Source organism: Lepisosteus platostomus, chromosome 19 (genome assembly GCF_059453375.1).
Source record: "Lepisosteus platostomus isolate fLepPlt1 chromosome 19, fLepPlt1.hap1, whole genome shotgun sequence".
NCBI lineage: Eukaryota > Metazoa > Chordata > Actinopteri > Semionotiformes > Lepisosteidae > Lepisosteus > Lepisosteus platostomus.
Window position 1 is genome coordinate 8068121 of NC_142629.1, and position 13870 is coordinate 8081990.

A 13870-nucleotide genomic window follows, 5' to 3' on the forward strand; every position below is an offset into this window, starting at 1 on the left:
CTAATGTCATTTTTTATTGTGTCAATGTGTGCATCTACACTAAGAAATGAACAGCAGTTTATTGGGGGCATGTGGAAATAGCATTTCAGGTGGTTAAAGGATGATGTGATAAAATGTCACACATAGGCGGAATGGCATACACAGAATGTGGCACAGTCACAGGAAGACCAAACTGCACACAAGACAAGTATATCAGAGATTGCGCAAGAGAGTGACTTACATATTGATTTTTTTATAAATGGTTAGGAAAGCCATTTTTTAAAATTTTGCTATAAGGCTTTATTTTATATATATATATTCTTTTTACAAACATTGCAGTTAGGCAGATGGATGAATGAGGCCAGCTAAAAGCATCATAACTCAGTGAAACTATTATAAATTGATTTGTGTTTACACATTTAATGTAAAGGCATTATCAAATGCTAAAAAATGAAAGTTACATTTGTTCAATTTCAACTACAGGTCTTTAAATTACAGTAACATCTTTTTTTCACTCGAACAAGAAAAGAATGAAGAAAAAGTGAATTTCAGTGCACTCCATTTAGGAACTGGCTGCCACACCAATCATTCTTAATCTCACAGCCTTGACACCAGAAAAAGCTTGCCTACACAAGCATGAAACAGCACCTAGAGCAGCCCTTATCCAAAACATTGCAGATTTCATGTGGGCTTTATTCCATCAAAACTCCAACATAAATCAGATTTAAAACAAAAATCAGTTTTGAACAAGCCAAGCAGTTTCCAAGCTTCCAAGCAAGTCCCTATCCATTCATTTCAACAGGGTGAGAAAATAACGAGCACAGTCAGGGCAAACTATAACAAAATCACTGAGTTTGGTTTTAAAAGGCCAAACAGTCCTTACATAGTCCATGCAGTTGAAACTCACAACACACCTTTTTAAAGAAGACTACTTCCCACCATGGGGAAGGCTTGACAGTCAAAATGTTGAATTCTTTATATGTTTTAGCATAGAATTAACCACTGCTAACACAGCTCCACACTTGAAAAACTATTGGTTCTACAATTAGACATCTAAAGTCTGTGGTTTAATTGGCAAAAGTATTCGAGGAAGAGCAGTTTGCCTGATGGACTGTGTTTCTCAAAACATTTTATCACAATTTTTTCTGGGCAAAAAAAATGTATAAAAATACTTGGCTGTTGATGTAATCTGCCAAGTTAGTTTCCGAAATTTCCATTTATCACTGAAGCAGGTCTTAAGAAGAGGAGACAATTCTGTCAAACAATATATTTTAACAGCAGTAAATGCAGCAAAATGCATTTTGTGGGCCTGCTACAGTCAAAAGAGATTTCTATCAGTCATCTTTATTCGCGACTCAGACACTAACAGTCTATTTGTGAACTCTGGGTAAGCAAAATGCAATTAAAGCTTTTGCTGCAAACTTAAAAAGGGAAAAACCTGGCACTAAACTTTATACTAAAGAAGCTTATACATTCCTCTATGCATTTTATAAGAGTGGAAAAACTCACTCACTTCACCAATGCAATTCAGTGATGTTTATGTGCTTAATCAGCAAAGTTATTAAATTCATTTATGAAAAAAAAATGTTTTTCATTTCAGTTGAAGAACACTTCTACATTTTGCTGACAGTGGAAGAATGGATGTTAAAGTTTAACACAAAAACATTAAACATGCATTTCCCACTTTCAAACTGTGACATGCAGACATCCAAGGTGCAATTTCAACAATACAGCAGAGGGAAGCAAGTAAATTACACAACTGTTTCTTTCTGGTTGCAGATCAAATGTGGTGTTTTAATTGCTGTGGTCTGAACTGTATTCCTTCTTCAAGACATGAACACTGTGTACCTTTAGAAGCTAAAACTTTTTATTAAAATATTTACTAACCTGTTAATTCCATACAGAGATTTATTGGGGAAAAGTTTACAGTGGTAAACAATGCAAAAGCTCTTACAATATAAAAGCTAAAAAAATAACTTTAGTTTTAAATACACATTTCTCTACCAGTTTATTATCTTCTTGTAATAGTACAAATGAAACAATGTATGAAAATTACGTGTGCTCGACTTAATACTGCACAACCCCTAACTCTGAATTCCAATTTTAAACCTCAAATCAATCACATTGTGGTCAGTCACAACTCATGGCTATTTGCTTCTGAAAAAGTAGTCTTTAGACTAAATTGCAAAATCCCTTCAACAAATTGGATTTATTTCTTCAAATGAGTCTACCAGATAATAGAACGTGAACACACGTAAAACCTGCTTATGGACTTTGATTAGCTAGCTGACTTAGAGCCATGCTTTGTTGGAAGAGTAACACAGGCAATTGAATTACCTTATATCCAAGAATATGTCCATTTTGCTCCTGTTCTGGAACAGGACCCCATGTGACTAAAATGCGTGTGGAGCTCACAGCCTCAGCTGTCACATTCACCGGAGACCCAGATGGCACTGTGAAAGGAGAATTCATTATCATTTTTGCAATCCATATTGTTCTAAGAGACCTTTAACAACACATTGCAATTAGTTTTGGTTCTCTTTCAAATGGAGGACTCTGACTGAATTTCTGACAAAACGAAGATTAAATACCATTAAAGCACAAATCCAAACATGAGGACAGGTATTGTTGTACTGCAGGTTATACAAACGCAAACACATCAGCTTGGTTTTCACAGGTAGAGTAACAGTTACAGCACAGGTCAAACATTTGTACATCACTGGCATTCAATACACCCTTCTTTCATGCTGAAAAATGCAATAACTTCCACGTTGTTTGTAGCATTACATTTAGTCATTTCCATTAGGAAATCAACTCCACAATCAAACAGAACTTTTGTCATGATTAAGCTTGAAGGAGTTGATCACTGTAAATTAAAAATCAACCAAAAAATCAAATTTATCTCAGAGCCACATGCACCCATATGAGAGTTTCCTAAAAACTGAGTGAACTTATGGAAGTCTTAAGGGAAGAACTGATTAAAAGTGCATGGAAAAATATAAAAGTATAAAAGTAACAACATTTCAGCCCCTGAGATCCCCAAAACTATAAAAAACTAGTTTTTAATTCAAGGCGGGTTTCACATGAGCAGAATTCATAGTCATGTAAAGAATTGGAGAACAATTAAACAGAAACATTACTCTGTTTCACAATAAGAAAAAATCCCCTTGGATAAGGATATATGCTCCTTGGATGTTGTGCAGTGGATATTAAAAGATAGCTTCATCCTGCTGTTAATAGGTGCTGAGATGAGAACCTTTTCTCAAAAGCAAGATTTTACCAAAGCGTTAGACTGCAGACACTTCTTCCCCTTCACCAACTGTTATCTTTCTCTTACACTTCCTTCTTTCCTTCTGAAGAGAATTTCACGTTAATATTGGCTTTTTATTGTATGTTGTTAAAAAGTTAAACAAAAATTGAAGATTAAAAAACATTGCTGCAAGTCAAAGAGACTACTGAATTTGAAACTGTAACATCTCAGAGTACTGTGCTGACAGCATTTGCACAATTTCATTGCACATCTTCAATGTGTGATTAACACTAGTGTGTTGCTAAACAGCATTAATTAAAAGGTGAGTAAAAGCATGAAACACAGGTCCTTTAAATTTAAATTTTGTACCTCTATTTGTGATAGAATCTTTGGACAAAAGAGGCCCTTTCTTAAACCAATGTAAAAATACATTCTTCCTCATCAGGATAAACACCATTTTAAATTAGAAAACTAAAAATAGTCTTTTCAGAAGTGTGCTCTAACTAGCTCTTAAAGTTATGCAAGCAGAACTTTAAGACTTGCATATTTTAACTTTAACTTAAAATATGCAAGCAGAAAGACAGGATAAGTTTTAAGAATTATTTTTGTCCTCTTCACTCATCTTACTGAATTTATAATGAATTGATGTAGCCATCTAATACAGAATTATTTCCTTTAAAATTTTTTTAATCGATCTATTCATACAGCTATCATGCCTTTCAGATATGGTGTGCTCTTAAGTCAAACCAAAAACATATGGGGATATCAGATATTCTAGTATTGGTGAAAAAAATAACTCTCCTACTGTACCTTTCGAATGACTGTGTGTCTAACACATGGCCCACAGGCCAAGTCAGGCCCACCAAGCTCATTTGTTCAGCACATGAGGCTCAATTGGGATTTACTGTAATTCATGGCTGTCTGAGAAAAACCCACACATGCAGGAGACACTCTCTGTGATGTTACCATAACAGTTATGAAAACACAGCAATTCTTGTTCTTACCTACCTCTAACCAATTGCAGTGCCCCTTGATAGTTTGATAGTGTCACATATCTAGTTCAAGGAGCATGTCTCCATATGAATATGGAGGGGAAAAAACTGATATCACAGGACCTGCGCAAACACTTCTCTAAATTTTGGAGCAACCTCAGCAGACCTAGTCTCACCTAGTTTTTTTATGATGATGTTTATGTATCAAATAAATGAAAAATAAAGAATGTCTACATTTCAATAGATGAAAACTATATTTCTTCCCAGAAGTGAATAGAAACCTGACACATTTGATGTGTACAGAAGATAGCTACTTTCAAAGAGGTACAGCAATAGCTCTGGAAGTGAATTTATTGCTGTTTTAATGTCACTGGTATCTAGCAAGTAGTCCTCCATATTTTCAGTGCTTGTTTTGTAATGTCCCTTTAACCTTGCCTTTTGCTGATTCGTTTAAAAGAGTTGCTTTTACTTATCAAAACGGGCACATAGTGTTAGCTTTATCAGTCTCTCAACAGAGTTTACAGGTGATGCCCATCACCAATCTCAGAGCCCCTTTAACTTGCATTTCAATAGTGCATTTTACCAATTGATATACACACTGTACACAAAGGTTATTAATTCCTCAAGACTGTTTATGATGCAAAATTTCACAGAATAGAAAATTATGTATTTGTATTACACAAGATCAGGCTTACAATGTGTTTGTAAGTACTTTGTAGTTACTGAATTGTCAAAATAAAAAAAGCACTGTTGAGTGGTTATGATAATTAGCCAACTGAACATAGTGCTATAGTGAACAAAATAAATAAAATGTTTAAAAACTCTAAACTCTTGAAGATTGGCACAGTGCAACTAAGTTTAAACAATGCAAATGTCTTTCGACTGTTCGCCCTTTTCAATCTTCTCCAGCACTTCACGTTTTACAGCCAGGGAAAATACTTTCCTTATTTTCTTTGCTTTTTTAAGACTTGAAGTACTTGCAAAACAATTTGCCAACATGGCGTTAAAAATAAGAATGATGTTCGATGATAAAAATCACCGAGCAAGAACTCAAGTGAAGTGCCTTCGTTTTATCGAAAATGACTTTATACAGCAAGTATGCTTTTTTGCTGTAGAAAAAATCTGTAGAACAGGTTTTGTTAAGCAAAAGCTGGGTGTACAGTATATAGTTGTGTATGTATTTGGCATTTGTTTTCTCGTCTTGTGGAACAATATTCTTTTCAACAGAACAGAGATTCATGTAGTACACAATAATCACAAAAATGATACTTTAAATAATTACAGTTATTATATAATAATACAATAATACTCACAATCCCATATTCAGAGGACAATGATTAAGGTTTTCTGAATTGGCATCTAGTGAAGGTGGAATGTCTGTTAGTCAAATTTTAAAGTGAAGTGTGTTGGTACATTCCACTAAACATAAAACTATAATAACTTAAAGTAAAACTTTAATATTATGTATGTAGGTAGTGTCTAGCATTTCAATAATTTGTGTACTTATGGCTCGCCGTTGCAAATGAAATTTATCCCTGATGTGTATATGCTCCTGAAAATAAAATGGAAGCCTTCAGAAAGGTGAGGATGTTTGAGGGTGGACAGTTTTTACAGTTTCAGTTTTTACCAGCAGAGCAATGAAGAGATTGTTAAGACAAAGAGACAGTGGGGAGACAAACAGGCCAGAGACAATGTAGGCCCCCTACCTGACTCCCTTGTTCGGCCTTTCACCACCTCACTCCAGGGCCCTGGCCCAATGGAGTTGAAGGCCTGGATCTGCAGCAGGTACTCTGTCCACTCCTCCAGCCCCTCCAGTGTGAGCTCTCTCTCCAGGCGGTCGTTCACCAGCTGGGTCTGGGTTTCGCCCTGCAGGTCTGTTCGCCACAGACTGATCCTGTACCCCACTGACTCAGGGTTCCCATTGTACTCCGAGTCAGGCAGGGGCTATGGAGAGACAGAGTGGGCACACATTAACTTGGACTTGCACTGCAGATTGTTCACCAGGCTAAACCCAAGCACAGTATTACTCCTGTGGTGTGGAGGTTGTGTTCAAGTTATTACAATGCATTTATTATTTTTCTATTTTTCTTCCTAATTCAGCAACCAGCATTTTGAAATTCAGTTTAAGTTTTGCTTCTTGTAAAAGAAAATCTGCATTATCAATTACAACAATAAGAACAATTATTATATTCCAAAAAAGTGCTTTATGAAGTACGTACAGTGTATATACAGTTGGAGCCATTCAGAACATGCGGTACAATTTATTGATGCATTAAAGTGTCTGTGCCTTATCCTACTTCATAGACCACTGAAGGACAGCAGCCACTGAAAAAAATGTCTAACCACCCATCAGATCATAACACTGTAAGTTTCTTAAATCTGCAATTAATGTACTACAGTACTTTCATGCAAATGCATAATAACCTGGTAAGAACGTAATACGACATGCAAATAGATACAGCAATATTGTTTCTGCTTTGAATTAAAGCATAAAGAATGTTGATGGTTGAATTTAAATGTATCATCATTTACAACTATACATCAGACCTCTTTGTTTCCATAGTTTGAAACAATGAACATTTTGAAACTCATAGATTTTGGAACCATTGTTAATAACAGCATTTTCCTGATGTAATGACTGATGGAAGGCTACATTTATTTTCTAGGGTTTTATACTAGACTATCAGTTATGTGGTTGAGTCTTCTTCATAAAGAAGGGACGTTAATATCAAAAGACATCCTTAATAATTAAAATACATTTGGCTGAGCCAAACCAAAGAAAAAAATGTATTCTATTTTCTACAGCTGCTTTATTATTTTTCAGACAATACTGATTGTCAAATAAAACAAAAGCACTTCCCCTAGTATCATGTATCTAGTTTTACTGCACAGAGTGGTGTGTGAGTCATCTGTAGCCCTTTATGAAAAACAATCTGGTTTTACTTTTTGTAGAAGACATGAGTACATTGTTGGACAAACTGTGCTACCCACATTTCAATTCCATAAGATTTTTTAGTGTGCAAAATAGAGAGTAAGTTGCTAAATATTTCTATTAAAATTAGTCTGAATGTTCACAATCCTAACACAACTGTACTCAAATAAACTCAAGATTAATACAACAAAATGCGAGATTAATACAACAATGACAGCAGTAAGAGCAGCATGGTTATTTGGGCTATTCCCAGCTGCAACAGTTTCCTCCTGTCTTCCAAAGGCATGTTGCCTAGCTTAATTGGTGCTTCTGTACTGTCCCCGCATGTGTGTGCCTTGTGATGGACTGGTGTGCAGCCCAGGATCTAGTTCATTCATGTGACTTATGCCCTAGAATAAGCTCCAGGTTGCTGACTTTACCAGGAATAAATGGCTTTCTGATAAAGGGATGACAGCAGTATTGGGTGAAATAAGTCTTTCCTATGATTGCAGTTTAATTTACTCTTATAAACAATGCTGCTTTTTCTTTCAGATACAAAATGCAATAGATTTCATTCTCAGGCCCTCTATTCTGATTTGCCAGCAAGTAGAGCTATAATAAACACTCATTGGACTCAGTTCATTTTATTAGGAAGAGTTCACAATCTTGAGATGTTTGATTTTCAAGTACATACTAGCCACCCAGTTACTCCGATCAGGTAAGAGCATGCACAAATAATTCTCTTCTACAGCAAAGTTAAAGTGAAGTCAAGGCATGTCCGAAACAGTCATCTGAATAGTCAAATAAGCAAAGCTTGCAGGTATTCTTTCTGTACGGCATGCTCACCACCCATCGTAACCAGAGGCTGGTCTCGCTTGCTGTGCGCACGGTCACGCTGCTGGGAGCCACGTCCGGAGGGGCCTGCAGAGTTTGGATGACCCGGGAAGGCTGGCTCACAGGGCTGGGGCCCACAATGTTTACCTGTCGCATCCGAAACCTGCAAAGGCACAGCACACCTGGTAGCTATGATGTGAATTCACAAAATAAATAGCATGTCTTTGTTTTAGAGATTGGACAATGTGTCTTGCTGAAAGGAATTCTAAAAATGTCATACTGTAATCTTAATAGCACTGGTGATGCATGCTTCTACTGCTTATCTTCTGTGATACCCAAGGAAAGCAGGAAACTATACGTAGCTTGTGGGTCTTTCATTGCACTTCCAGTATTGTTATTGTATATTTCTCTATATTTTCAAAAAACTTAGAGGTGATAAAAATTAGTATGAATACAGTAAATGAAGAAGGCACTGTGTGTACTTTGCATGAACTTGCAAGTACAGGTGTTCAATGTACTTTCCTTATAAGTATACTTATGTCACCTAATTTGCTGCTACAATTATTACTCATCGTATTAGTAAAGGAGGCAAAGAGTACCTAGAAAGAAAAAATAAACCACAGAGGTTTTATCTCAGAAAATGCTGCTGTCATTGTACTGCAAAATAATTTAACAAGAAGATACAAAGTAACCATGCTTATCATTTTTGCTAAGGCTTCATTGGGCAATACAGCCTAAGAAAGTTATGATATGGAAATACTGTTTAGATTAGAAGAAGCCAGAATTCCTTCCCATTATATGCTGCAGGGAAAGGCTCAGTAAAATGCTGGTTTATTTAATCATTTCCTATTGTCAAATATGTATTACACAGTATTTTAAAGAATAAAGAATCTGTTCCTGAACTCAAATTTTTTAAAAAGCACAATGTTTTAAAATTCTTTCAGCTTGAAGTGGTTCAGGCTTATAAAGGGTCAGTCAACAGCAATGAAATTGACTGAAGCATATCCCCTCTTAAATCAGGTAACTGAAAATAGACTAATGGTCTTAAAAGCAGTAGTTGAGGTGAGTTTTCAAAGCACAGAGCACTGGTCTTGTTTTTAGAAAAAGAAAGATAAAAACTACATAAGATATTTACATATTTTAAATATCTACATATTGTTTGTTTGTAGATTATTGTCTTTCCCTTAGTGTGGAGAGGTTCATTTGAAGGATGATGATAATAAAACTATTTTATAAAGCACCTTTCATAATAAAAAATAACCCAAAGGGTAGTACAAAAAGCAAAGGATACATCAGTACAAGATACATTTTAACAGTGGCAAAGTTATAACACAGAACAAAATCATGTCTATAAACAGGCCAATGAAAACAAGTAGATCCAAAAGTGTTATTTGAAAACAGAGAAACTCCACTATACTGATATCAATGGACTCACTTATATGGAGTATTAAAGGCCTTCTCACCAATTTGTAATAAGTAAGAAAGCAATGTCAGAGGACCAGTGAGATGTCATGTATCAGGTGTTCAAGTAGTGAAGAGGTCAGATATATAAGGAGGAGAGATGTTCTTCAAAAGTATGTAATCCCAAATAAGTATTTTACAATCTATCTGCAATTTGACAGGCAGACAGTTTCAGGTTACAGAGACCTGTTTAAGACCCCAGCTTAACAGTATTGGAACAATAGTGATGTTTCTGTAAGCTTGAAGCTCCAGCACAAAGGGTATCAGAGTTATCTAATCTAGTTCACAAAAATGCATGTACTGTACTAGTTTCTCCACAGTAGTTGTTGATAGTATGAGATGTATCTAAGTCATAATCCTACAGTAAGTGGGAAGAAAATATTTTTTGTAATGTTCCAACCATGTGGTTCAAAGGTTAAACTCCCACCTTTTTCACTTTGTCAGTTTGAAGAACCTTACTAGTGATCCAAAGTTTGATGCAGAGAACCCAGTAGCATGACTGTTGAAAACATTTGTTTCATCAAACAATAAACATCAGCAGTTAGTACACAATGAACCAGTCACTTGAATATCAGGTGTAAATGCAAGTAAATCTGAGTATTGTCAGAACAAAGTCAAAATTCTACAATCATAGTATAAAAGGGAAATCTTCTTCACCTGTAGTGAGTGAAAGGGGTGAGGTTGGGGATCTCTAACACCTGAGCTTCTGGTTCATTCTCATTCTCGTACAGAACTTTCCACTCCTCGTCATCTCCTATACTCCCAACCTGTGGAGAAAGAAGGTAGTGAGAGCCACTTGTTCAGTACCTGACCGCAGGTTGACTACAACTGGTGACGGCTGTCTGGGCATTCCAACCAAGTCTTGTGACTCTGACATGTCCATGCCACTGTAAAGCCCTCTTTCAGAAAAGAAATAAATGCCTAAGGGCGATGCCTATCAGTTCTTTTCAAGGACCAGAACATTGACCGGCTGTGCAGGCTTCTGAGATGGGCTTCTCTTGCCAGTGAGGGAGTCACAAATACTGCAGCAGATTAACCTTTTAACTGGCTAACGCGTTGAAAAGTTCTTTGTTAATTCTATTAAATACAAAGTGGTACAAGATATCTTCCAAACCACCTAAGCTCTTTCAGGGTTTTGTATCTTAATTGAAAGAAATAAAGAAAGACAATTTATAGATTTAATATTAATTTTTACCTAGTCCTCTATTTGGGGGATTTTATTATGCTCCATTTTGATTCTCTGTAGTTCTATGCAGTCTGCATATGGTATCAGGATAACAGTCAGAGATACTGTAAATAATCTGAGGCATTTAATAAAATCAGTTTCTGTGCTAATTCTGCTTGTTTATATTTAGAGTTTACAGTTAGTCAGTAAACTCTGCTGTATTACATGTTGCATTTAGCAACACTGTTGTCAAGGTGCTGCTGTGAGTTTACAATATTTGTCACTTCTGCATTGCTTCCAGGGTGGTTTTATTGTTCTCCTACAGTCTCAAAACTCAACTGATACAGGCTTTCAACCCAAGCTGTGATCTGGATTTCCCAACACATACAAATCCAGAGCATTTGTGGGAGTCAAAATGCATGTTTGCTTCAGTCCTACATAGTCCTGCCATCCTAGGGGATCTTATGTTTTTTGCATGACAACAGTCATAGACATATAAATTGTGCTGCACCATAATTGGAAAAGCTTTATAGAACAGGAAAGCAGCAGCAACAAAGATGGGAGAATTTATAGTGCAATGTCCTGTTTCAAGAACCCATACAAATGCTAATGTATGTAGCAGCAAATCTTAAATGTATAAAATCATATTGCTCACTGTGGGATCCATAAAGTAAAGGTTATGAGGTAATTGTATCTGCCAACATAATATATAGGAAAGCAGAGGTGTGTTAAGGTAGGGGCCTCATTTGTTTTCAGTGCGTGGTAAACATTAAAGTCTGTAACTTAACCCATTTCTGTAAGCTTGATTTAGGGTCTTCACTTTCTGGAAGTGGTTCAATGAGGCCAACCTTTTGGTATCACTTTAACCACAGAAAACAATATCACGTCAGTTATGCAGCATTTTGCACAACAGTATATGTCAAGTACAGTTGCACTACATGAGGGTAATGAGCAGAATATTGCTGTTTAAACAGACTAGAATTTAAAATAGAAACATATTTTATTCCTATAGCAAAACTTCTGACACTAAACCAAAATGACACATGTTGGGTGTTCACAATGTAAGGCCCTACAGTGTTTGCAGAACTAAAATCAAATTTTCAATAACCATTGCAAGATTTCAAAGTCCTATGTGGCTCCACAGCTGACTAGTTATTTTAAATGGCACCACAGAAAAATATCACAAAGAACAAATACTGTTAAATGATCTGAGTACATTTTTACCATTTTTTTCACAGGTCTTAAAAGGCGTGTTTGTCAGGTTCAGAAAATTGGCTGTGACTGCATTCCAGAAGCTGCAGACAGCACTGTGAAATTAATTCAGGGATTCCAGCTCTCTACAGTGTAATATGCAGGGCTAAAAGTAAGAGAAGTTCCAGTGTGTTTAACATGCAATGAACTGTGGGAATTGCAAATCCCAGCAGCAGCAAAATCTGAACCATAGGTGACAGTATTTGAAATGAATTGTGGGAAACGGAGTCTCAAGACTTATATGACAAAGGCAGCGAAAGTACAAGCAGCAGAGGTTAAAATAATGGGCTTAGTTATAGTCTTAAGCTACCCATTTAATCCCCACAGAGCAACAGTATGGATAACTTTAGAAAATTAGGATAGTTCAAGCACATTGTGCATCAGATCTGAACTTTTATTTTTCAATATGTTACCCTTGCGTTTGGCAAATGTTTTTTTATGTATCCCCTTGTCATTAGTAATCAAAATGAAATCTTCAATATATCATGACATTTCTACCATTTAATATTGCAGGTAAATAAACCAGCACTTCACTTGAGGCATTACTGTTGCCTGCTTTCTACCCAGCCTGTTTAAACTACTATATACATGTGAAAACCTGTATTTATGAGTCCTTTACTTAAAAGACATTTATAAAAAATAAGATGTATGCAGGTCTCCAAAGGTGCTGCCTTCTAAACAATATCATGTTTCTTTCAAGATGGAAAACATTTCTGCTGCCCAGGAAAGGCATTAGCACAATAAAAAAGTACTGAGGACATGCAATCCTCAATAACAGGTGAAAGCCAATGTTTCAGGGTTCTGTGCATTCACATAGGGATTTCATGCTTGGAAGCTACTTTTTGATACAAATGTAGTTGATAAGGAATAAAAATAAGAACTTAACCAAAAATTGCAATTTTTAGAATTTTACTGCTGACTGTTTTACTTGGAACCAAAACTGGCATTTAGGATCAAACCAAATTCTTAAATGGTTTCTTTTTTTTTGTGAAAAACAGCCTGAAGATAGAATAGATTTTTGAATATTTAATTTTGAAATAATTGGAACTGTAATTCTGTTGCTACCATGAGGTCATGATGATATCTAACACTAACAATGTGTTAAACCATAATGGCTTTAACTGTGAATTCTATTTTTAAAAGTGTAGCAAGATCTTAACACACTTAAAATGTGTGGATGAACGAGAATTAATGTGTTTTATCTTAAAGAGATAATTATATTAAAAGGATAAAGATCTTTTTTGATATGCGTTGAGATATTCCTGAAAGAAACATGCCAAAACGAAGAAAGAAACAATAAAAAAATCAAAATGTCAAATAGTCTAAGCATGAGCAGAAACAAATACAGTTAAGTGTATAAAACAAGTGACCAAATACTAAAAGGGTAATAAATGAATAAGAAATTTTTAAGTGTTTATAAAGCCATCTTTAATGGTATGAACACATGGAAGAAAAGGGTCATGTACATATTTAGACACTAACCTGCCCCTCAACAATCCACTTTGAGATGGAAGTTTTTCCATCATCTCCGGCATGGAACTTCAGTGTGGCTGAACGAGGGCTGATATTGGAGATGACCAGATTTGATGGAGCCCCAGGAAGTTCTGAATTTGAACACAAAAAAACCATGATGAAAAAACCTATGTTCACTGATTTTTCTAAAAGCCAAAACCATTCAGGTGTTTTTTTCATTTAAATATTTATTTTGTAGGTCAGAACAAATAACTTTGTCCTTAACTTCCATGTAAACCTATCATTGACAGGTTTGTCTGACATTGACACTGAAAGATTAAGGTAATCAGTTTTCTAAAACAGTTTTCTAAAGAGTTTCACAAGAACAGATGTCAATTTATACATGTATGTTATACAATATTCAGATTTACTGAGCTCAGTTGTGGTTCTCTTACGTTGTTCACTGCCGTTTGTAAGGAATTTATGAGATTAAGAGTACTAATAGTTGGACACTGTTGCACCTCTTTTCTTTCAGTCCCAGGAGAGCTCTGTAGCTCTCCCCGTTTCCTTCAAAA

General features: G+C 35.8%; 1 protein-coding gene across 4 annotated transcripts in view; it reads right to left on the reverse strand.

Annotated features, from left to right (window-relative positions):
- Positions 1–13870, reverse strand: part of sdk1a (sidekick cell adhesion molecule 1a) — a 493742-nt gene that overhangs the window by 58494 nt on the left and 421378 nt on the right. For all 4 annotated transcript variants that reach the window (XM_088612342.1, XM_088612344.1, XM_088612341.1 and 1 more), the window contains 5 exons: positions 13326–13447; positions 10085–10194; positions 7979–8129; positions 5928–6165; positions 2317–2432 (listed from right to left, as the gene is read on the reverse strand). In XM_088612342.1, the coding sequence (XP_088468468.1) occupies positions 2317–2432; positions 5928–6165; positions 7979–8129; positions 10085–10194; positions 13326–13447 (737 nt within the window). The remainder of the gene's footprint in view (positions 1–2316; positions 2433–5927; positions 6166–7978; positions 8130–10084; positions 10195–13325; positions 13448–13870) is intronic.